General features: G+C 43.9%; 1 protein-coding gene across 2 annotated transcripts in view; it reads right to left on the bottom strand.

Moving 5' to 3' along the window:
- Positions 1-2,638: 2,638 nt before the first annotated feature.
- mybpc2a (myosin binding protein Ca) overlaps positions 2,639-25,241 on the bottom strand; it is a 38,865-nt gene continuing 16,262 nt past the window's right edge. For both annotated transcript variants that reach the window (XM_079282148.1, XM_079282149.1), the window contains exons 2-27: positions 24,154-24,237; positions 23,863-24,011; positions 23,199-23,316; positions 22,914-22,962; positions 20,230-20,286; positions 19,980-20,152; positions 19,662-19,794; positions 16,333-16,457; positions 14,003-14,108; positions 13,271-13,440; positions 12,035-12,200; positions 11,420-11,526; positions 11,302-11,331; positions 10,530-10,669; positions 10,202-10,361; positions 9,663-9,767; positions 9,349-9,537; positions 9,075-9,209; positions 8,650-8,817; positions 8,183-8,271; positions 6,950-7,145; positions 6,091-6,230; positions 4,844-5,003; positions 3,764-3,900; positions 3,264-3,450; positions 2,639-2,987 (exon numbers count right to left, since the gene is read on the bottom strand). In XM_079282148.1, the coding sequence (XP_079138274.1) occupies positions 2,953-2,987; positions 3,264-3,450; positions 3,764-3,900; positions 4,844-5,003; positions 6,091-6,230; positions 6,950-7,145; positions 8,183-8,271; positions 8,650-8,817; positions 9,075-9,209; positions 9,349-9,537; positions 9,663-9,767; positions 10,202-10,361; positions 10,530-10,669; positions 11,302-11,331; positions 11,420-11,526; positions 12,035-12,200; positions 13,271-13,440; positions 14,003-14,108; positions 16,333-16,457; positions 19,662-19,794; positions 19,980-20,152; positions 20,230-20,286; positions 22,914-22,962; positions 23,199-23,316; positions 23,863-24,011; positions 24,154-24,237 (3,308 nt within the window). In that variant the 3' untranslated portion in view covers positions 2,639-2,952. The remainder of the gene's footprint in view (positions 2,988-3,263; positions 3,451-3,763; positions 3,901-4,843; positions 5,004-6,090; positions 6,231-6,949; positions 7,146-8,182; positions 8,272-8,649; positions 8,818-9,074; positions 9,210-9,348; positions 9,538-9,662; positions 9,768-10,201; positions 10,362-10,529; positions 10,670-11,301; positions 11,332-11,419; positions 11,527-12,034; positions 12,201-13,270; positions 13,441-14,002; positions 14,109-16,332; positions 16,458-19,661; positions 19,795-19,979; positions 20,153-20,229; positions 20,287-22,913; positions 22,963-23,198; positions 23,317-23,862; positions 24,012-24,153; positions 24,238-25,241) is intronic.

Below are 25,241 nucleotides of genomic sequence, written 5' to 3'. Positions count from 1 at the left end.
AGGCTCTTTCGCTCCAGTGCTCTTCCTCTCTCTCTCCAAGTCTGTGATTTCATGTATAATTACTTGCATAATTATAGCTCCCTCAATCCTACTGTTTCAGGAGGTCTGTTTCTGTCTCTCTGGTATCGCTTGTCTTTCTTTTTCCTTCAACACGCAGCCATAACAGTGCTCACACCCTACCGATACTGCCTCCCTCTTGCCTGGTGGAAAGGCTTGTTTCGTCGCTCTCTTTTGTTTCGTCTTCGTGGTCTGAGGCAGGCCTGTTCTAATATTGGAAAGACAGCAAAGCAGATACAGTGTGCAGGAGGAAGCCGACGGTTTACTCCTGGGCTGCCATTTTTCCTCATGAGTTATTCATTCAGACATCACAAATTTAAAGAGCCTTCAGGTGTGTCATTGGGAATGAGGGGGGAAACAAAATGCTCTATTGTTTTCTTGCTTACTACTTAAAGCTTTCTGTGTGAGAAGGCGTAGGCAGTAGCATTGGAAACCTGCACCTTCTCATGTTTTTGAAAGTTTCACAAGGCTCGCGGATGAAGCCAGTAGATACAATTAGTTTGATTGCTTAGCAACTGAGCATCACTTTTTGAGAGCGGGAACTGAGGGTAAACCTCAGGTGGAATATCGAGGTTGCACGCTGTTTGTCAGAAGAATCTGTTTTTCCCAAAACTTCCACGCAAAGTAGCATGCGGTGTATCTGCAGCGCCGCTTTCATGTGTCAATCAGCACACTGTGTCTCAGGTTAACTGACAATAAAATCATATCAACACCACACATATTCCACACACACGCGCTGGCAGAGTCATTTACTGCTCGACAAGGTTGAAAATTGAAGCTTTGCGCTGCACTGCAGGTCTACTGTGCGACCAATCGTGACCTACTTTCAGGTATCTGGAGGATTTTCTCTGCTTCATCTGGGCTTTTATGCCCTCGCCCTGTTTCAACTCATCTCTAACAACATGCTGCAACGTAAAGGAGGAAAGGCTCATAAGTGCTGATTGTTTTAAAAGTGAGTGCCAAGAGTCAGGATTAGGCTGGCATGTTTTGGAGAGCGTCAGGTTTGCAGCTTTTGTCAGAGACGCATCGGTAATGTAACAGTTCTTAATAACCTGCCACTCACGATTACCCGAGACCCTGATGATGGTCATCGTGGTCTTTGTCACTGTGCTCTAACCCCCTCTGCTGGACAGACAGGAGACCAGGACCTGATGCAGTCGGTGGTGGGACAGGCCTGGAGAGTAAAGTACCCCCACATCTCCAGAGGAGGGTGATGTATTTATTCTGCAGTGAGCAACTCCACAAACTATTCTTTTTGCTGCCACGTTGATCTTTCTTCTTCTGTCAGATGGTGGAATTCGGGGTGTGTATGTAGGGGAGGGCGGGGTCGCTCGGGACGGTGGTCTGGGTTGCAGCACATCGGTGAGGCTTTCATTTGGTGTGTGAGGCGAGCCGCGGCGGACTCTCCCAGCAGAGACCGTGCCGTGTTTGTTTTGCGGGTGTGTAAATTAGCGGTAATTCGTTTGCTCAATAATGACGTGGGAGAGCTAATTAGGGCAGTGTTGATGGTGCATTAATTAGTCTCGAGTGTGTGACGCTAATGAGACCCTGATTCAGCGTTTGTGCTTGCATGTGCATGAGTGTAAGCCATGTATCTGTAGAGGCCTACCACTATAGGTCATGCCATGAAGCATGCAGTAAGGCAGCATGTGGGAATGGGTGAAGAGTGCCTTTCTAAATTATTTTCAAACTCATGGTGTCCTCGCTTCTCCCTCTTTTCCGGCTTGTTCCCCCGAAATAGTTCTCAGCGCTCCATCTTGAAGGACGTCACAAATCCTAAAATGCATCTTGGGGAGCCAGGTGGCTTGCCGGAGGAGTTGCAAGCAAGAAAACACCGGTGAAAATAGTAAATATTCAAGTTGTAATGATCACTGTTATGCTCATCTGACAGATCATTATGTACAGCAGTATAACAAAACAATGACAGATGATGCAGCTGTGCCACGCTTCATATTTAATTGACCGCTCATTAAAATGATGACGCTCTGTGGCAACCATGTGTCATTTGATGAATACATGTTGCCTCGACTCCTCTCATGTCTCTTCCTTGCCTCCTCCGTTTGCATCGCCCATGGGCCGGACCATTGCTATGGTCACACAAGAAGCAAGCCAAAAAAAGCCGCCGGCGTGGTCGGCTACATCGTCTGCGAGTCGGCGTTGAAGTGTTGGTCATTTGCTCTTTGACTCTTTATGTCGTTAAATAGCACTGGGAACGACATTGATGGAACACGATTGAACATGACTCGTAGCCCTGAGCTCTGACTCAACGTGTGTGTGTGTGTGTGTGTGTGTGTGTGTGTGTGTGTGTGTGTGTAAGCATGAAGGACGCTGCAGGTCTATATATCTGTGTATAAGAACCCCTTTAGTCCTGGTGGCTCCATGATGTCGGCCATGCCTTGCTGAATCGTGATCCCTCCACTCAACCATCACAGGGCTGCTCTCTCACACCGAGCACCAGGAGGTGTGCAGCCGGTCGGTCACACTGCAGAGGTTTCAGTGCTACCGCTGCATCACAATCATAAATTCATCCCACCCTGTAAAAAGATCCCGGACACACAACAGACAACACAGGGAGCCGTAATGGATGGAAGGCTGTTTTATAAGTGTGTTCAATGACAGGTCCACTTCACAGATCAGAAGGATCCATCGGTGTGTGGTCACAGCGGGGCAGTGCTACTACACCACTCCCAGTCAGGACGTGACAAGGTGGCAGCTTGCTGTAAGAATTTATGGCATATTACTGATGTGGCATTCGTCACAGCAGCGGTGAGCGGCAAGCGTATAGGAAGAGGGGGGGTTGATCTATTCGAATCATATTTATTCATGACTATCCCATTATACATAATCCATTACTATTCCTGTTCGACTGTATCCTCTGCTGTTTCGTGCTGTCGCTCATTTCTTCGCCTCCACTCCTTTCTCTTGTACAACTGGGGAGAAAAAGAGAAATTTAAATCAGCGTGAGAGGCCAGTAGATCATCCTGTTTAAAGAAGCTACAGCACTCAGAGTCATCTGTGGCTCCGAAACTTTAACTGACAAATACAATAAGGTGATTTATTTTTAGCGCAAGCGGCGACAATTTCAACAGAAGTTTCAGAAGAAGAGATCAGTCAAAGGACTGAGGAGATGGGGAGTTGTCACGCCGAGCTTCATTAAAGAGTCGCTGCTTTGAAAACTGGTGTTATGGAAGAGAAGATCAGCGTACCTCGAACCTCCAGCTTGCATTCCACCTTGTCTTCCCCGAGATCGTTGATGGCCCGGCAGGAGTATTTGCCCCCATCAAACATGCATGGCCTGCGGATATTCAGAGTCAGCACGCCCTGGTTGTTCTGCATCAGGAACTTGGGGTCTTCACCGATGACCATGTTGTTCTTCATCCAAATGATCTTTGGCTGAAGCACAGCGTGTTGGAGGAGGAGGAGGAGGCACATTTGGCGGAATAGAGGAGAGGAGAGGAGGAGGGAGCGCATGACCAGAGCGAGGCATGTTGGGAGGGTAGAGCAGAGGAAGAGGTGAAATTAGGTCAACATTTCGGCTTGACAAATCTTTGCCGATTCCGAGGGATAAAAAATGAAAGTGTGAAAGATCTTTTTGCTCCAGCTTCTGTTCTTGCGTCAGACATACAAATACATTCCTGCTGCAAAGGCATCAAAATCCTGTCTGACTGTTCTGACACACACTTGTTAATGGTAAATTAGTAATTACCTTGGGGTAGCCACGGACAGAGCAGCTGATGGCTGCAGCATAACCTGCAACCACACATCTGTCCACCAGGGGCGCTGTGAACTTGGGAGAATGGTTCACATCCTGCTCTTTGAAAGGTGTACGCTTACGGGACAAACCTGGGCAGGTGGAGAAGTGTAACATGCCTCAATTAATTTCTTACTTTGACATTATTTTTGACATTGTTTGACATTGTTCCAGCTGTGTGTTTCCCCACTTTTTTTAATGTCACAGGTGCCGAAAAGGCTTCCGCGAAGGATACACCTTTGTATGTTCACTTACAGCTCCACCAGCAGGCCTCCTCACACCTCGATCCTCGAGATGAGGAGGCACACAATTGAGAAATGAGAAAGTCCCACGGTGTCCTGTTTTGATGGACATGTCTCCAAATCATTTGGCTCGTTGGTGTCACCCTTTTAAGGTCAAATCTGTTGTAGGATTTGTGTAAAACATTGACCGAGATGCTTCATCAGTGACCAACTGTTGTGTCTTTCAACTGCTTCTGGATTGTTTTGCCTTTTAATACCACATACTGACACACTAGCAAAAATTGTGTTTCATTATGATGTCAGGCGTGTACTATAATCAACCATCCTCACAGTTTTATAAGCCAGACTCGTGCCTGGAACACAGAAGAGTTGTGTCTGGTTGGCTGCCACATTTTCTGGTGGAGTAAGCAAAGGCAACAACAGCATTTGGCTGGTGGCAGGTGTTCATTTCCCAGCAGTTGCTTTTATAATCCGCGGCCAGTTTTAAATGTTATGTAACACTCTGGCAAAGAATATTTCTGTTTAATATAATCAGCGTCAATTAATCTTCCTCAAAATGATGTCCAAGTAACTAATCACAGCCAAAAACAGTTCTAAAGTTATTCCTGTGTTCTATAATTGAAAATCATATTAGTTTGTGCTTTTATTGATATTTGTGTCATACAACACCGTTCTCTTTTCTGCATTGTGCCCTTTACATAATATAATGCCTGTTTTATGTTTGAACTGAAGCCCACATCAGAAGCGATGCTCTCACGTTACAGAGTGCGTTGCCCTGTGGGGATTACTTTACCTTCTTTGTTAACGATGGCGGTGTTCTTGCTGATGCCAGGCTCGACGCTGAGGCCACACATGTTTTCGCTGAACACTCGAAATAAATACTCGTTCCCCATGACCAGGTCAGGCACAGTGCAGCTGGGCCTGCGGTTGTGCTCCAGGACCGTGAACCAATCCTGATGTGAGAGAGACAGACAGACAGACAGACAGACAGACAGACGACAGGGGAGAAGCAGAGGTTGAAAGAGGCTTATAGCTGAAGTTGAAAACTATATCAGCTGAAAAATGTCCTATCCCCAGCATCCTTGTTCTTCTGGTCCAACTTCCTGTCCGTTCATACAACATAATGACCATGACGGTAGAGTGAGGCTTTGCAGTTTGTGACCAATCTTCTAGCAGCCGTGACTCGACCAATCATGGAGGTACACTGGACGCTTTCTGCCCCAAAACACTACACCAATCTGTGCCACAAAAACATGGTCCACACTCATTCCTGTCTTCACTGAAGATTGCAGTTTTAAAGGGTAACTTTGGTATTTTTCGACCTGGATTTACCCACGATTTTGTCTCTACCTGACTAATAACAGTAACAACTTGGTCCAGTAATGAGGGAGAACGCTGTAGCTACTTAAGGACTGCAACGTGATCCATTGGGGCAAGCCGGCACCGTCATTCACGTCCACGAGAAGTTCTTCTTTTTGCCACGACAGGCTCCGATTGCTTTCAAAAGTGTGCGACATTTCTCACACTCAAGAAGGAATCTCATTCTGAAATCTGGGCTGAGTTTGTTGGAGTGAACAAAGCATGGCTTGAGATTTTCAATGTCATGGCTGAATATTTAGACGATTTCAACAATGCGGATGAGGTCTTAGATGGCCGTCCGTCACCTATTTATTTGAGCCACAGTATTCAGATATTGACATTTCACAATTAGACTTCTCCTTGAGCGGATCTTGGCCACCTTATCAAACAGACCGTTTTATTTCTCTGTAGGTTTCTTTACATAATGTCAGACATTTATAACACAAATCTGAGCCTACCAGTGTCAAAAACAAGCACTTTTAGTGAAAGTAATGTTACACTGACAACCTTCAACACCCTTTAACATAAACGTATCCGTTTTATTACCTGGATTATTGTATTATTCTTGTTAATGCAAAATGTAGTCAACGAGCATGTCATGCTGAGCAGATACTCGTGACAACAAACCATCTGAAAAACCTTTCTGTACGCTCCGATACTCTTCTTCCCTGCCATGCGTACCTTCGTCTTCATGTCAGCCTTCTCAATAGTGTAGCCGATAATCTCGCAGTTGCCGTCGTCTTTGGGCGGCTTCCACTCAAGCGCAGCATTGAAACCCCAGACTTCTGCGACATGAACAGCAACGGGAGGACCGGGCTTTTCTGGTGAAAAGTACAGAAATAGTACAGAGCAGCAGAGTGTTTATCATCGATCTTTCTGTGTGGCCTGCGCAGTACAGAACTACTGTACAACATAGTAATGTACTTGTCATTAATCTTGCTCTGCGCGCTCTCCTCTGTGGAGTACAGTACAAGAATTGAGCAGCGCTGCTGTTTCTGCCCGTTAATCCTTCTTGTTCAGTGTTCGGTGACAGATCAGCTGAGAGGGTGCTGATCAGAAGAGCTGCAGCCTCTCATTAGCTCAACCTTCTCAGCAGAGGAAGTGACAGAGTAGCCCTCAAAATCCAAGCCTAATCCCAGTCTACACGCACATAATCCCAGTGGAACCCCGCCAAATAATCCGCCCGACACCCTGACCCGGGGAGACGAGCCCTGAGATGAGGAATGAGCCGGCGGCCGCGGTGGCAGTGCAGGAGCCAGGATTAAACCAGAGAGAGGAATCAGAGCTTTGATGATTTGCTACTTTGAGCCACAGATCCCTGGAAGTATGAAATGAGGAATTATCATCAAATTTGAAAAAAAAACAAAAAAAACAGTCACAGATTTAGGCTCAAGCCATCATCCCCTTCCGAACAGGTTATTAATCGTGTGAACTTGTGAAGTATGAACCGCACACGCACGGTGTTCTGATCTAAATGGGGGAACAGGCAGCACGAGGTGAAGCTGAGATTGGTGTCGATTGGTGCCGTGACGGGACTGACCTACAACCTGGATGTGCACGTCAGCGCTGGCCGACATGTTCTCAATCTGAACGGACAGTGTGTACTTCCCGGAGTGGGCTCTCTCTACCGAGCGGATGAAGAGGATGGTGTCCACGCCAGTGGTACGAGTTCCCACTGTGTTGTCCTCCAGGAGAACGCCATCTTTGGACCAGGTCACGACAGGGCGAGGCTGACCCTGCAGTCAGAGTCATCAGAAGGAAGCAAATAAAGTACTGGAGGACATATTTAATGGGGAACAAAACTTTTGAAATAACAGAATAACATGGTGCAATACGTTTGTCAGTTTGCTTGTGATTATTGAGGTAACAATGATATGATCTATGATAGAAAGGAAGAAACTACTACCCCATGTATTTTCCACATATTACTGTTTGTTTACTTCTTTATTGTATTCATAGCTAATTCTTTGTGCCCCGATTTATTTCGTTTTTTACAGATTTTTCATTGATCTATTAGAGAAACTTATTTAGAAGTTTTGAACAGTATAACACACGATCCAATCTCAGAGAACTTTTCCAAACGCGTCTTCCTTTTTTAGTCATTTGCGACGATGTCTTTCATGTTCTGGCAGTGAAATAGTTTGGGGCATGCTTTTCCAGGTAAACATGTCTCAGCTTTAGTTACACTGCACATATTGCCTCAGTGTGAAAACAGCAGCTGGAACATTCTTCGTCCAGCTCTCGGATAAGATGACAGAGCTGTGGCTGCTCTGTTCTCCCAGGAGAGCATCATGTAGCCACCGTCCTCTGTCTCAGAACTGGCATTTCATCTGCTTCTTCAAAAGCAAGAAGATCAATGGCTCCCTTTTTCTTGTCTGTTTGTATTTGTAACAATGCTTTCCCCTTTATGGTTAGCTTCTTTTCACCAATGTCATGTTGCAGGCTATTTTTAAGAAGCTGTAATGCTCCCTGTGGCCTCTCTTTTACTACAAAGTTGAATGATCTGATTTGTATTTCACAAGAAGAAAAAATACCCCATCACATTGCAGCCATGTGGAAATCATAAGCATTTGGACATTTGGATTAAGGACTTTGTTATAAATGCTTCAGAGTCTGAAATAGCCATTTGGTAAAAGTTTGACGTGGAGGCAAAATTAGTAATCTTTAAGCAACTCGAAATGTGTCACTCTTGGCGTGACTAGTTTTGCTCTGCTTTTGGAGATCTAATCCCCTAAAACAAGGAAAGCCGGAGCTCGGCTAGACTCAGACGAACCTGAAAGGGGATGACCAAGTTCACCTTCTCGCCCACAAGCTTGATGAGTTTGGTCCTCAGATGGCGAGGCAGGTGGATCTTTGGATTCTCTGGGTGGTGGTAACATGAGAGACGGAGAAGGAGAATATAAGTAGAATTTGAGTGGGTGGTGTGGGGGACTGTACATATGTAAGAAGCATGTGCAGCACGTGTGTATTACTGAGATATGAAAACACAATTATTCCTTCTTGGATGCAAGATGTTAAAAAATAATCCCACTGCTAAGCTTGTTAGTTAGATGTTTTTTTCACCGGTAAGTACTTGAACAGTGCCTGAACATCGTAACCGACTGGTACCAAAGCTGGAAAATGTTAGCGCTTCATCATCGTGTGTTTGTTAGATTTTAAACAACACAGAGCAGAGTGGTCCGTTTCAAACTACGAACGTTCAGTTGAATTTCTGTAATACACGACAGCTTCTTCTCTTACCGACGATGTCTCTGATAGTGACGGCCTGGGAGAGAGTGGCGGGGGGGCTGCGCCCAGCGATGTTGACCGCCACGACTCTAAACAGCATCTTCTCCCCCACTGGGAGATCCTTCACCCTGTACTGGTTCATCTCCATCGGTTCTTTGTTGACTTGCACCCACTGATCACCTGAGGAATGAGCCGTCAAGGAACAGATGTACATTTTGAATAAATCCAGTTCTGGAGAACTTGATTGGTTGATGTCTTATTCGTGGAAAACTCAACCCTGCTTTGAAAAATATAACAGTGCATTTGTGCTGCGTAATATTCCCTCATGACAAAAACAACAGTTTTAAAACAACATATTAATGTAATCGCACAAATTAAACTTCCACTGTGTGTAAAGGTCTTGAGTATGAAGTTCCAAACAATTTGCGTATATTTACTTTCTTCTTTGCAGTACTCAATGATGTAACCGTCCATGCCGCCTGCTCCGATTTTCTCTGGAGGATGCCACGTGAGTGCACAGGTAGTGTCTGTCACATCGTCCACCTTGAGACGAGTGGGCTGGCTGGTGGGGGCTGAGAGAGACAGGAGCTAATTAATACGTTCATACCCAGTGTAAATGGGATGGGAGGTAGGTTAAGCTGCCTCAAAATGAGCATTGTGTGAAAAGCCTCTGTTAAATAACCATTCTACTAATGATAAATGGCAACGCACCAATGGGCATGAAGGGCTTTGAGGTTGCGCTGGGCTGAGAGATGCCAATGCCGTTGACCGAAAACACTCTCATCTCATAAAGTACACCTTCAATCATCCTCTTAGCCTCATATGTGGTGGACTCATGAACATCAAAGTTGAGCTTGGCCCATCTGGCTGCGCTGACCTTCTTCCTCTCCATCAGGTACCCTGGAGGAACAACATACAGGAATCATTAAAAATGTGATAAACAGAGTGGATACTGAACTGCTGTTTCCTCCGGGGAGGGAGACACAAGATGTGAACATTAGCCGCCGTGTAAGTTTCAGGGGTACCTTTAATGGGAACTCCGCCATCAAATGCAGGAGGGTCCCATGTGATCGTGCCAGAGTCCTCGCCAACTGATGTGCATATGACATTCTCAGGAGGGTTGGGCACATCTGGAGCGGCAGGTTACAGATGTAAATGGGAAGAGATGAAAGATAAAACAGAGGGAGAAAAAAAGAGAAGGCATGAGTATACGACAGAAGTGAGATTTACAGTATATTGCATTCAAACATCACATCCTTAGCTTTGCTTTGACCCTAATTTAATTACTCCGATTTTCACAGCACTGGTCATACCCACTTCCCACTCAAATCATGTTGTAGTTAAGGTGTCATATAAGTAATTTCGGCGAAGCAAAGATTTCGCCAGTTGCAACAAATCAAGGGTAATTTTACACTACCGCTTACCGTAGAGAACGGCATAGTTTTTGTAGATATTTCATTTTGTGTTTACAACATTCCAGCCATTAGTTACGAGGAGCAGGAAAAGTAGAATAGCAGCAACAAAACAGAGGTGAAAAAGGTAAAAGTGAGCAAAAGCCACTGACCCACAATCTTGACCATGAGTTCAACCTTGTCCTCTCCGACGGAGTTAGTCACGATGATGGTGTAGCTGCCCTCATCGTCTTTCACCGCCTCCTCAATTACCAAGCTGCTCGAGGTCTTCGTCGACTCTATGCGGACCCTTCCCTCGGCCTCGGACACCACCTGCCACACAGGGCGGGACAGACAGAACAAAACAGATGTTCATGTTTCATTCTTCCTTCATGCTGTTCAGTGACGAACGTCTGGATGCTCTGATTGACGCACAAAGGTAGATTATCTGACGCGTGTGTGAGTGTGTATGAGGTGAGAATCCTCTCTGTTCTTCCTCACTTTGTTTCCTTTCATCCAGCACACAGTGGGCGCCGGCTCTCCTGTGATCTCGACGTCAAGGCAAAGTTTGTTTCCAGCCACTACGGTGATGGTGTTCGTGTTGCCGATGCTGCTGGTGTCCAGGTGTATTTTGGGAGGGTCTTTCATTGTGAGCATTAGAGGAGAAGACAGGGAGCGGTAGGTCATTCAGTTGGGAAGCATAACACACTGTACAACCTGTTCTCACTTTCAACTCATCTGATACTGCCACTTGGTCAGTGTAAAACCAAGTCAATGTTGATTTATTTTACTGTCATTTTGTGCCAAAAGGAACTTAACTAACGTCATTTACGTAACAACCGTACCTATTTGATCGGACAAAAACTTATTTTCAACCCCAACCCAGTCTTTGGTTGGTTGATTGGTTGTTTTCCATATATTCAACTAGTTCCTGTGTTTCTGTGAGCACCCTTGAGCAGCAGTACTTGTTTCCTGCACATTTCTACTTTTTTAAAGAGTCATAGTGCAAATATGCTTTTGCTTTGAAAACGGCAACATTCCTATTTAAAACATATTTTTAACACGCCTGGTTAGCAGGGCATAACAGTTTTCATACAGGATTAAAGCTAGAAAGTAAATAAATAAAGAAAAGTGACCTCAATCACATTGGCACTCGGTGTCTTATATCCAACTTCAGATGAATATTGGAGCTATACTACATCAGCACCCTCACATTGATCTATCTGTAAATATGATGAATGTGATTTAAAAAAATAAAAAAAACAACACTTACCTTCTCTGGGAACATATTCAATCTTGATTTCTGAGGGGTAAAATATATGAATTAGTCTTATTCAGATATGGTCAGCTCATCAAATACTTCATGTTTTGGTTTTGCGCGGCGCTCTCACCCAGGAAGTTGAGTTTTGCGGAGAGAGAAATCGCGTAGCCATCGGGGACGAACGAATAATCCCCAGCGTCCGAAGACGCCACGTCGTCTATCATCAGCTTGTGGGTCCTGGGGGGGGGGGGGGGGGGGGCATGTTACCAGATGTTACCAGATGTTACCAAGGAGACAACACTCGTTGTGACCGGCAATTATGCATTAGACTGTTGCCGTAGCAACATACTCCATGAGGCAATATCACAGAGTGAGAAACGCACTAAATGTCTTTCACCTTGTGTGACCGCTGTTGTCTTGGCGTATCTCCTGCTCTGATGGAGGGATTACTGAGAGAAACCCAAGACCCCAGGGGTGTGTACGATGTGCAGATGAATGTGTGTGTGTGTGTGTGTGTGTGTGTGTGTGTGTGTAAAGAGTGCAGCCTTTCCCTTAAAAAATGGGTCAAATAACCCTTTGGTAATAGTTTGCCAAGCCATGTGGCAGACAGTGCTTCTTGTGATAGCTATGTGATTATGAGTCTGTGTGAGTGTGTGTGTGTGAGTGTGTGTGAGTGTGCACATGATGGCTCACACAGTGAGCTCCAAACAACAGCCTTTTTGACATTCAGACATTGGTTTAGTACCTTCCTACGTGTGTAATTTTGATGCGATCGCCGGGCTGGACTTCCACGCCGTCCTTGAACCATTTCCCCGTCACTTTTTCATCGGAAACTTCACATTTGAACATGGCCTGTTCAGCAGCCTTCACCGTCAGGTCAGCGATGCTCTGCAGAATCTCCAGCTCCTTATCTGTGGCAAATACATCAACATAGATCAGTAACATGCAGGCATTTGTTCACGCAGAGAAGTCATCCTACCAGGTGGAAATGTGGATCTACAGGTTAGAAATGAAAATTTTGCAAGGTTTTATTTCCTCTTTATCAATAAAAAGGAATAGTTTGAGGAATTATCATTATATTGTGTTTAAAGTAATAATCTCGAAGACTTTAATTTAAATACGTGTCTGTTTAGTAACTTATCTGTCGTCAATGGGGGAATACAATGGGGACTGAACCGATGGCCCGCTGATGAAAGCTCTTACACTTGCAGTATTACGAACTGCGTGAATGTGGCAACATTTCTGTGAAAATGACATATTGCTGGTAGATTACTTGGCCGGGGCGCAGTAACTTCCTGAAATCTAGCTGTTCCCACTGTTCAGTCTTCATGCTAAGCTAACCAGCAGCTGTCTATTGCTTCATATTTAACAAACATAGCTAAACTGAATTATCACCCAAAGTTTTGAACCATTCCTTTAAAACGACTTGTATGTTACATTTAACACAATGAATTGAATACATTGTGGGACATGATAATAATGAGGTGTTCCTTGGTGTGCGCCTTATTCAGGGAAGTCTCTGTGGCGATCTCTGTTGTAACACTATATGTTTATATTGATCACCTGGAGTATTAAGCCTGGAGTGTCCGCTGAGGACAGACATTTTTTCTCACGCTCTAATCAATTTGAGAGACTCGTCTGGCTCTTACTGTAGCGACTGAGACAGCCTGATGTCTGACGGGTAAGACAGGACCCAACCACCTATTTGGGAGGTGTAGAAGTAAATCAGCATGACGCATAATGTGATGAACTACTGATAACACGGCATTAATCAAGTAATATCAATCATGACATGCGTAATGGCTAATTTATCGCGTCCCATGCTTGTCAGGATGGATAACGTCAACATGTGCTGATGTGTAAATTGTTTTTAAGCCGTGTCTGAAATACTTGTTAACAAACTTTATACAGCAGCTGATGACTCGCAGGTTGTTGCTGCTGCTGCTGTTATGTATTCTGACTTCAACAGAGGAACAAGTACCTTCAACCTGAAGTTCTGCCTTCGACTCTCCGGCATTGGTGAACGCATGATACGTTCCAATATCCTCCTTAGTAGCTTCATTTATGATCAAAATGTGTCTCGTCCCATCCTTTTTAAACCTGTACTTTGAACCTGCCGTTTCTTTGTTCAGCTCAACTCCATCCTTCATCCTGAAGAGACAAACACACACACACACACACACACACACACACACACACACACAACGGTGCAGAAGGTGAGCATTTTTTCGCAGATGTACTTTTGGGTTTTAGGTGCTGAGTATTACAATAAAAAAGTTATAAGAAATGTACAAGTAATTTAATTTGTGAATGGAATCATTTAGTCCTGCTGAGAACAAGCCCTTATCCACTGAAGACGGCATACTAGCTCTTCTGTTTCTCTATTTAGTTTCATGTTATGTCAAAGTTTACACGGCTAGAAACAAGATTCTCGTGGGCCTGTCAAATGCAGAAGACTCTAACACTCCAACATAAATGTAATAAACTACTGGGCAGGAGAAAACAGCTCATAAATATATTACCTGAAATGAAAATACTACTATATACGGTTTGCTAACATTTCCCATCAGACTTTTGATTGTTGATTTCCAATAATAATCGACACGCCATTTTTTTAATTGACTGTGTTTACTCATCTGTACAGGAGTTTTGTAAATGTTTGTAAATATGAAATGATTAATGCATTTCCTAATGAACTATTTTACTGGCTCACCATTTGACGCTGGCTCCCTCCTCGGACACCTCCACCTCAAACTCCACCTTCTCTCCCGCCACGCTTTGAACATCCTCCAGCAGCTTGGTGATGGTGATCGGAGGCTCTAAAGACAAACAAACATTTGAGTCAAACTCTGAAAGAGCAGAGTGACACTGAGTCATAAGCAGAGTAGATCTAGAGGAAATCACCAGAGTAATAGTGAGCAGGAACATCAGAGGAGGATGAATCAAGTGTGGAGGATGAACAGAGCTGGTGTTCGAGTAGAGTGAGTAAGGCTTTTCTTTTGTACAGTGCAATGAGAACATCAACGATTGTTGGAGCCCGGCTAAATTCTAGCACATGCAAAATGATTTCCAATAAAGTATAGGCTGACTATACAGTCCAAATCAAGCACAACACAGAATCACTTTACATTACTAACATGTTTTACTGATTTCAAACATAAAATCCAGATCTAGCCACTCCAGCTATAGTTTTACTTGATAGTATTTCTTGATACATCAGCTGTAATTTGTGTATGTTTGTATCTTCCCTCCCCTGTGGATGGGTGGTAGGTGGCACATGTTCTCCATAAGTAGTGCAGACTAACACACAGAGCACAATGTACTCCTGAAATCTTTATCAATGCCACCAAACACAGCCGTCTTGCAGAGGTGGAAGGTACCCCCGAGTCTCCTGAGGTGGTGGGAGTCGCATTGTGTAACCACCTGGTGCGATGCTTGATGCTCTGCTAGCCTCAGCTATTTGTCATCGTCAGCATCCACTCCCCCCTCCGGGCATCTCAATTCTCTTCAACCCTTAGCTGAAGAGCCCAAATAGTCTTTGAACCACAGAAACATGTACAATGTGACTGCGGGCCTCGCAAAACGTTCATCAAAGGAGCTTGATGTCTTCAGCGTAATTTACGGTTTATCTGTGTAAAAAATGGAGAGAAATACTTTTCCCTTTGTTAATATGTGGAGGAGACACAACTAGAAAAACTAGGAAGAAACGCAGACTTCACAAATGACTTATAGCAAAGCAAATAATGTGAGGCGAAAATGATCCCAGCTTTCTGTCTGAAAACAGCCTGGGCTCACCAAATAGTGTATGAATAACACCCCGATGTCTGAAGTCACATTATCGCTGCAGGACGCGCTCTGAAAGTCAGTTGACATGGTAGAAAGAGCGCGTCGGGAGCTCGGGATGGATGGATAGATGGGTCAAACAAACACAGGACTTGTACCCAGGAGGCCGCTGTTCATGTGAAACCAAAAGTCAACCGTTGAATTATTTACATTGACTACTTAGCTGGCATACTAAATTGAATTTATGTTAAACGATTGATCTTGTCCGCAACATAACCAAGTAGTTTTGTTTAAAATATGTGACGAGTTGGGAATGAGAACGGGGTGTTGAATGCGTAGGCATGACACACTGACTGTAATGAAGATGAATCAACAGCAAGGTGCTGATGCAGTTGATGTAGATGTTTGCAAACAGCGACATGAATGATGTTTTCCATCGACACAAACATTCTTTGTGTCAATAAAAAAAAGTGAACGCACGCAGACAGACACGCACGACTGTAGCTGCACGTCTGTGGTGAAGAGCTTACCCTTTCGTTTGGCCTCTGATAATGTAAAAGCAGGATGGGCAGCAGCGAGCACACAAATAAAGCATGGGATTAATGTAGAAGCAGTTGACCCAATTACATCTAACCTCTCTCACACACACACACACACACCCACACCCACACACACACACACAAAGGACAGAGACTGAGATATACAGTAAGCACCAGAGTAGACTAAGACAAATAATATAATATAGCATCATATAATATGATGCTTTTTGTCTATTTAAACCAAGAGAAGTGATTGTGGTACATTATTATTATTATCATTGTTATTATTATCAACAATACAAGAAACATTGAACAATTGTACGTGAACGTTTCGGTATGAAATATAAAATATACCTCATATCACCACATTATGTTGGTATTTAAATTGAACATCAATCAAAGCGACCTTCACAAAACTCACATATCAGTCAACCTCTGATAAATATGACAGCACAATAGTATGTACAGCACAACAGCAGCGATACATGACAACAACAAAAGAGGAATTTCACTCATTCAGGATGAGTGAGCAGACAACACGGTGCAGCATGCTACTGTGTGGCATGAAAGCATTGCAATGAACAGATGACAAACAGACACACGAAGGGAACAGAGCTGTCAAGCCTCTCTACACTCAAATGACAGCATTTGCGACACCGAGCAGAAATAAACCGTCTTCCTGCTGAAAGAAGGATTCCTCCAAAGACGGTGACTCATGTACCTTTGACAAAAACCTCCGTGAAGCACTTCTCCTCCCCGACCACGCACTCGTACGCTGCGTCATCAGACAGGTTGAACTTGTTGATAGTGAGTGTCCGCTTGTTGCCCACGCTTTCAAACACATACCTGGATGATGGGGGAAGATTATACGAGGAGGATCAAGAACAGACGAGGGGAGAGAGAGACAAAGAAAAAGAGTGAAAACAATGAATCAGTGCTTTCAGCAGAATCATACGCCGAGAGGCCTGAAGACGAGGAGAGTGACTCAGAGACATGGACCGCAAACAAAGAGTCCACACATTCTTGTGCAGACCTTCAGAATACGCTCACACACACACACACACACACACACGCATTGTGGTTGCTGTACAGACATGGTGACAAAAATCAGAGAACTACCTACAGCAGGGGTATTCAATTTTCTAACTGACTTGATTTAGTCCCATATATTTATTGAAGTACCCGAGCAGTTGTATTAACGTCTAGGTATGTAGTCACCAACTGATTGTCAAATCAAATAAAGAAAGCTAAATTGAATAATATCTCAATCATATTTATTGTCCGTTTTCAAATTGAACTGGATGAATTATAAATAATACACACTCTAACAATAAATCAATGTTCTTCTCTCGTTTCAAGTGAAATAAGGGCTGCATTCAAGAATGAATTATATGACAGAAAGCTTTTGAAAAATGTGACTCAATAAAATAAAGTAATTCATTTTAGAAAAATGAATTTAACTGAATTGTCCTGCAGATTTATTCAGCTTTATTCAGTTCATTCAGGTGTGTAGTGATGTCAACCAAGAAAAACATGATATTATATATTTTTTTCACCTTCTAAAAATATAAATGTGTGTGCTGGGACTGTGGGATCTGTGGTTATTAAACCACTTGTTTCAGCTCTATTCCTCTCTGTTAACATCATGAATTTATGTGTTGGGATTCTGACTATATTGGGCTCTTTGACTGTGTCTTCATTTCGGACGTGAGTGGGTACGTTTGCTAACAAGAGTTGTGCTTTGTCTCGTAGTGGCGCTTCACATGACTGCTTTTAATAATCGTCACGGTCTCTGAACATGTGAGACATCCTGCTTTTGAACTGACCGAGTGAAGAGCGAAGGTCTGTCGCTCGTCTGTCCTGTGTGTGTAAATCTCACTCGAGTTGGGAGGCTTATCGGAATACACATATTTGATTGGCTGAGCAGCATCACGTGATGGGATTTACAACGTATGTGATTGGTCGGTGTGTTTCCTGGACCGCTGAACGTGTGCCCTAAAGGCTGGAAAAATGCTTCATGTTTGTGCCTCGTGCTTCTCCTCGGTGTTCCCTGTCTGCCTGTAGGTTGGTTTGTGTGGCTGCTCTCCTTGCAGGTACTGAAGGTGGGCGTGGCAGAGGCTCATCAGTAAACACCTGGGCTCATCAGTCAAATGAGTTGATTGGGTTGGTTGTGTGTTCCCTTTTGTTTATCACCCAGGCTACTAAGTAACACATGATTTGTATGTGAACAGACAACTCAACTGTTTTATCTTATTAAAGTATGTATCCTACAAAGGACAATAGAAAACTAAATGTATTTCATTTTCTGACATCCTGTCTAATCTCAACATTGAGTGGTAAAATGCCAGAGCTTAACTGGGCACATAACGATCTTTTCTTTTTAGATCAATTATATAATCTCACCATATTCACATACATCCTTCTACGTGAGCAGTCTCCGCTATATATTTAAACCACACCAGTGGTTTGTTTGAAATGAAAATCAACTGGAAACCCGTCAACTCTGCAAACCTGAAGCATTTTATTCCTTAGCTCTCGGTGGTCACAGTGCACAGCCTGGGTGAAGAAAAAGGCCCCTCTCTCATAGTAACTGTTCAATCAAACAGGAAGAGGAGTGCCTTACTTTCAATGAACAGCATTAAGCGACTCAAAATGGCAGATGGTGGAGCCATTGAAAAAATACCACTCGCAACAGCTGCACCCTCTTGAATAAAACAGCAAAAGAAGCCTTTGAAGGAGAGGAAAGAGCAAAGTGGAGGGCGACAGACACGGAGGAGAGCTCAGCCGGCTAAAGAGGCTCAAAACTAACATTTATCTGATGTGAATCAGAAAGTTTGTTCCTAAAGATTTTTAATAAAAACAATTGTGACTCATCTCAGTGGGTTTGCAGTCCATGTGCAATGCCGATGTGGAATGAGTTTCCTGAACAGCTAAGCTGTGTGTCGCTCTTAATGCTAGTTGCTTTGGAAACTCGCTGTAACGTTGCTATCAACCCAGCACTCCAGTGAACATGTGTATATAACAACATATTGTTACTGATACAGCTTCGCATGAAACACACATGAAGTGTGAACTACACCAGCATAACTTTACTGTGAAACAACTTTAACTTGGATAAAGTGCATTTTTTCCACAAGACCTAAATAATGTTACATCTGAAGCATGTAAGTGTTCAACATCAATACAAAAAACTTTAATTTAAGTTGCACGAATCAGTATTTTCATATTAACAATGGGGAAAGGGTCGCTTGTAGGAACCCACAGATAAGCAACAACCAAGTGCAGTTCCAACGATCTCCGGAGTGTTTTACTGTCTCCTAGTTTCTGTCATTTATAGGCCCAATCCCAGTGTCCTCCCTGAAGCCTTGAACCCTGAACCCTCATGGACGTACTGACGTCAGCTGTTAAATGGTTGAGTGTGAGAGGCTGCAAAGGCTTGAAACGCTGTAAATACTAACGAGACAGCACTTTGCTGCGACATATCACGTTACCGTGTCAACATCCTAAAATGTCATGTGCGATTGTGGTTATTTATTTTCTACTTTTTACTCCCTGAACGTCTTCCAGGCTTGCCTTCACGAGGCCAGAAGGAATTGTTAAACTAAACATGATGAATGTCACCTGTGTGTAAATGAGTGCGTGTTCATGATGATTGTAAGTTAGTATATAATATTAAATAGCAACATTTCAGTTGATCATGTTCATTTAATTGTGGGAAGCCAACATCGTGGTAAAATGTGCAGCCCTAAGCTCCAACCAGTCTCACTATTTGCCTTATTTAGTTTTTTGTTGGCTGCAGCAACTACAACAATGTCAGTGTTCATAGAACATTAAAGACTCGTGTCTGTATTTGTAGGACTTCTAGTACAGCTGACACTTTTAGGGCTTCATGAAGCAGCAAGAACTCAAGTTGCTGTCAAAGTCCTCAGAATTTAAATGTTACAGTTTTACTGTTCAAAACTTGTTACTGCAATTTTGGTCACTTGGTGTACTAGTATACTCCTTCAACATACACATACTGTTTAGTACACAGAGTGCTAATTTGCTTACTTGGCCGATGGTTTGATTTCCCTTCCGTTTTTGAGCCACTTGATTGGAGCGTTGGGGTCCGCCACTTCCACTGTGAGGTGGATCTTCTTGCCCTTGTCCACTGAGTAGGCTGCTTCCAGCTTCTTCAGGAAAGCTGAAAAATAATCCAGTTAGTAGAGTTCATCCACTGCTTTAACAGCCAAATAATCCATCCCAGAGGCCTTTAAACGACGCTGGTATTTACAGCATGCTGCATTAAACAGCTCTTGTTCCTGCCTCACTCTTAGCGCACAGTCTTTATTTGCCTCGTAACACCTCTCCCGTTTCTTCGCTCCTCACCGTCACTTGTCTTGGGCTCCACCTTTTTCATCTTCTTCAGCATCTTCAACATGCCCCTCAGGTCTGTGATGCCATACTCAAAGGCGATCTTCTCATAGTCACAGGGCTTGGCCGCCTTGAGGATATCCCACACGTCCACATCCGCTTCTTCTACGACCTTTTTCTTCTTCTCCCTGAGAAAAAGAACCACATTTTAGAGATCCAAATGTAAGTCATCGTGTTTGTCTGTGGCTGAAGTAGATGGTCGTACCTTTTCTTGAGCAGGCCACTGAAGTCCAGATCACCAGCATCATCACCTGCATCACCGCTGGAATTAAAAGAACAGAGAACTAAGGCGATAATCTCGGTGTGTTAATAAACCTGAGCTATTTACAACACTGCTGAATTGGGTCGCAAAAAAAGAGCATTAGGAAATATGCATTCATTATAATACGTCCCCTTTAATCCCATATTACACAGAGCTATAAATACACATAAAGACGGTTAAAAGCAAACAAAGAAAGCATGAGCAAATACAACAGCACATGGTGGAGTTCTAATGAATTGAATTAGTGGCTGTAGATAAAGCTTACCCTTTTTTCATCCTGTGTTCAGATCGTTGCAAAAATAGAATGAGTGAGAACATAGAACAGAACGTTTGATGTGGACGACAAACCATCATGCCCTGAATTCAAGTGACAGTCAAAAATCTAAATAGACGAGCACATACATAGCTGTAAGCAAAATACTCATGTTCAAACAAACATTGTGTACAGTCGATATCAGCACAAGTGAGCGGATGATGTGATCATGGATAAACATGTCGTTGCTATATTGGAAGTCTGAGGAATATTCATCAGTGAAGAACACACTCGGGATTCAACACAAAACTTTTCATGCAGAATCATACGCTGAGAACTTCAGATGCACATCTCCAAGTAATGAGAAGAATTCACAAGGTCTGGTGTCATCAGTCACCCTCTTGTGCTCAACAAGGTAACAAGTACTGGTTTTTTTTCCACTGCAGTTTTTCCGGCTTTGTTGAGGCTCAATGAACCCATCGGAGAGCACGATAAATACCAATAAATTCTAAGCAATTCTGAGTGATCATGTTTGTCATATGGATGAACGGTTCATCCAAGGATAACATCCATCCGTGTTGTCCTTGCCAATCCTGGAAGCAAGTAAATTCTCCCAGGGGGATAATGGCCTCGTTCTCAGGGAACACGCGATCACCAGGTGACCGGGTGAGCATGAAAATAGCCGTCTACTGCGCTATATTTGAGAGAGTCTTGGGTCAACATGAGATAACTTATACACTAAATTAGTTTCACTGCAATATTTTCCTGAATCCACACTGAAGTTCACATTTTCCAAAGCTGTTGTGTTGGAGTTCACATGAGAATGGGGATCAGGGGATTACTGTAATGAGCTCTCTTTCATGGTGCGAGCGTGTGCAGTGAGAGCAAAGCACAACACGCTCATCTCTCTCGCTCATGCATATTATTAGAAACACTTCATCGAAGCTGCCGCTGCAGGAACTCGATGCTCACCATGAAAACAAAAACTGAAATGCAAACATTGTTTTTTCCTCCAAGTGTCAGTGACGCAAACTGATGCCGAGATGCAGAGTGACAAACAAACGCACCGTGATTCAGATATGCGTTGATGCAAAGCTTAAAGGAGCAATATTTGACATCCAGAACATTAATAAAGCCACAAACAACTGTTGTCTAAGTCAGGACATTGTGGAGTAATGTCTACCTGAGCAGAGAATCACTGTCCCTCTGTGTGTATTGTAATCCAAGTGTCTGTGTTCTTTTTCTTGGTGGTCAAGCCGGTCGCGGGTGCATGTGACTCCATCCCTTTAGAACCGTCCTCGCTGTTTTCTCACTGCCCTCCCTTCCTATTCTTGCCTATTCTTGTCAGCACTGTTGCCATTGTCCTCGCTGCTGACACTGTTAGTGCAGCTAGCACTGCTACACCAAACATCCCGGTATGTCCGGATATTTCAGACATCAAAGACACAATGAAAAACATAAGGAGTGAATGGGAGTGAGTATCCTAAAGAATGGAGGCAGACCACATGTATTTGCTGGTATGATACATGTTTAGAGAAACACACAGATGAGGATCCCTTACTTACCTTTTGGAGGTTAAGCTGCATGACCTCCACGCAACAAGGTGTTAAGAACATTCATTACCTTCCCAGCAACATACTTAAGTTTTAACAAACTTTTCACTTTTCATTTATCACACCAACATCCCTCCTTCGCCCTCTCTCTCCTTCATATCAGCATTCTGCCAAGAAGCAGACTACCAGCCTGTCTGAACTCGACACGATGCTGCCTTTTTGCCTGTTGCGTCTCTCATCGTCCCTGTGCCTTTCTGCTCGCGCTCTAACGAGGGAAGGAAATTATATATTTAAACACAGATTACAAATATGGAGACTCAAGATCCCACTGCTGATTTCCGATCACACAGGACGCATACAGTAAATAACCTGAGCCTGAACAGCTGAAATAAAAAATAAAAAACTCATTAAAAAAAAGCTACACAGTCACAGGATCCACAGCTACACTTCACACGAGCAGAGGCAGAGACAGAAATAGACAGTGAGGGAAAGAGGAAATACATGAGAAATAATAAAACTCCCTTGAGAAACTGTCACCGAGACATGTGACGAAATACATGAGATGCTAAACCATGAGGGACTCCAGGTGAAACCAAAACACCAAGGCAGCAGACGCATTGAGACGTGACAGAGCGGGAGAGAAAGCAGACAGACGGACTTGTACAAAGTCGGCCACAACTGAGGGATAGGCAGACACACAGGCGGAGGCACTCGTTGAGACTGACAGATGCCCACAGGCAGCGATCTACAGAGGAGCATATGGGAGACAGTGTGACGGCGGGTGACATGTTGAGTAGACCCTCGCCGACACTGACACTCACGATCGCTTAAACGACTCAAAGATGTTGTCCTGCTGCTCTTCTTGCACAGCTGAAAGCAGACAGAAGGAGAGAGACTGGTGAGAGCCCTGCTAGGTTCATTCATTACACAGCAGGCTTGAGCGGCAAAGGAATAATGGACTGATGACCTCGCGAGGGCACGACATGATAGGCCCTAATGTGTATCACACTCACTGAGTTATTGGCTGACAAAGCCGGTTACATAGTACTGGTGGATACGCTGAATGGAAGATGACAAATAATGAGATTTTCTGTCTCCAGACTTACCCTGCACGGAGACTTCGAATGTGCAGGTGTCGCACTTGTCTTTGGCGGTGACCTCGCAGCGGTAGCAACCTGCGTCTCCATCCACTACTTTGATGATGCTCATCTCGTAAGTGTAGATCTGACACAGAGAGAGAGAGAGAGAGAGAGAGAGAGAGAGAGAGGGGGATGATGTGCTAACTAAATGAGCACACACACACACACGTACATGCACAGATCTGCAGTAGGCCTACGTGCTCACTAACACGTGCTTAGAATATACTGACAACACAGTTTTACCAATATAGGTTTTCCATCTGGATGATTTTATCTTAATTAAGCCACATTTCCACCAAGAACGTCCTGGTAATTCTAGTGCCTTTCTAGACGAGGCGTGTCCATGTTCGATACATCATGGTCGTCCCTGCAAACCCCATCCTGAGAGTTTCTGTACTTTACGGAAGTACAACACTCTTATTGGGAGGTACAAAGTCAGGAAGCTTCATCTTCTGGGGACCATGAATATCTCCAGCACTAATAACTTCATGGAAATCTTTCCACTAGCTGTTGAGATATTGTAGTCTGGACCAAAGTGGTCGGCGAACTAACATCGCCATCCTCAGAGCAACACTGTTAGCTTGGCTGATCTCTCTAACAATGAAAGTACAAAGGTTATATTAACACATACCTTGGTGTTCTTCTCGTAGACCTCTTTGAACTGCACGTGCTTCCCAGCTTTGGTGGCCAGGTCAAGCCACTTCCCCTTCAGCCATTTCATGGTCGGCTTCTTCGTCAGGGTTGAGGAGTAAACTTTAACCACGAATGTAACGTCCTTGCCTGCAAAGAACAAGAATGAGACGCAGTAATTAATTAAAATAGATTAACTGACTTTATTCCAACAGGAATTTGGCACTAAGTGGGCGACTCCTTTTATTTTGGATATAATTCAGGACTTTTATGGCGAATCCTCTTGCCAGACCTTTTATTGCTGTGACACTCTCCGGCCTCTCCACGAACATGCCGCTCAGCTCGGGCAGCTGAAGGTCCTCCCCTGGTACATTCTCTGTGAAGGGTGGTTAGTGGATGAATCACAGAGGGCAGATTAAAGCTGGGAATCATGATCTGGACACAACAAACAGATTGTAGACAACAGACGACCAAGCAAACCACCAAATCAGCAGTCTTCTTAATCTCAAGTCTCAAACCACTGAACTCCACCCTCTGAGCTCAGGGTTCTATTCTGTCTGTGCGGTTAATAAGTAGTAAAACTGAGCAACAGTCTTTCCGTGAGTCAAAACCATTCAGCGAGTAATTCACTTTGCTGTTACACTGCATAAACCATTTGGGACCCTCTGATAAATGACAGGCGACCAAGGAGCCCCCTGTAACAGACCGGCCCCAGGGAATAAAGAAACTGCTCAGATCACCTCTGAAGGCATCACATTAAGTTGACTCTCTGCAATCTTCTGCAACCCTGACAGAACATAAGCTGAGGCTGTACACTCTCATCTTAACCATAAAATAGGAGAGGCTCTTTTATCCGTTCACTTGTTTCTTTTGCAAGTAAATTGATGTAACCTCTGTAAGGTGTTTGCTTGTCAGATGATACGCTTGCAGACCAACGTATTCATTTATCTTACCATCAGGAGGGGGGGGGGGGGAAAGAAAGAGAGCGAGAGAGAGAGAGAGAGAGCGAGAGAGAGAGAGAGAGCGGGGAACACGTCAGTCTGTACAGTATCTGTGCTGTGCTGTTGAACACAGGCGTTAATTGGCCCAATGATGCTGTTAACTTCAGTGTTAAATCAACGTGCTCTCACACTCCAAAAACACTTCTTTCTTTCTCTGAGTCTAATGAATAAATCCTGTTTTTTTCTCTTCCAAAAAAAACGCAACACACACAACTGCTAATGAGTTAAGTCTTCAGCAATCAAGTCGGGAGGATGTTAACTGTACATAATCTGCATTGTTTCTCTCACTTCCTGGGGTCGGACATACTCTCTTTGTTACAAGAAGAGATGGTTTATGGAGAAGCAGCAGGTACAGAGAGAGAGGCACATCGGACCACCA

This window comes from Melanostigma gelatinosum (genome assembly GCF_949748355.1).
Source record: "Melanostigma gelatinosum genome assembly, chromosome: 13".
Taxonomy (NCBI): Eukaryota; Metazoa; Chordata; class Actinopteri; order Perciformes; family Zoarcidae; genus Melanostigma; species Melanostigma gelatinosum.
The sequence above is the reverse complement of the archived record's forward strand: the minus strand, read 5'-3'. Positions and strand labels throughout refer to the sequence as shown.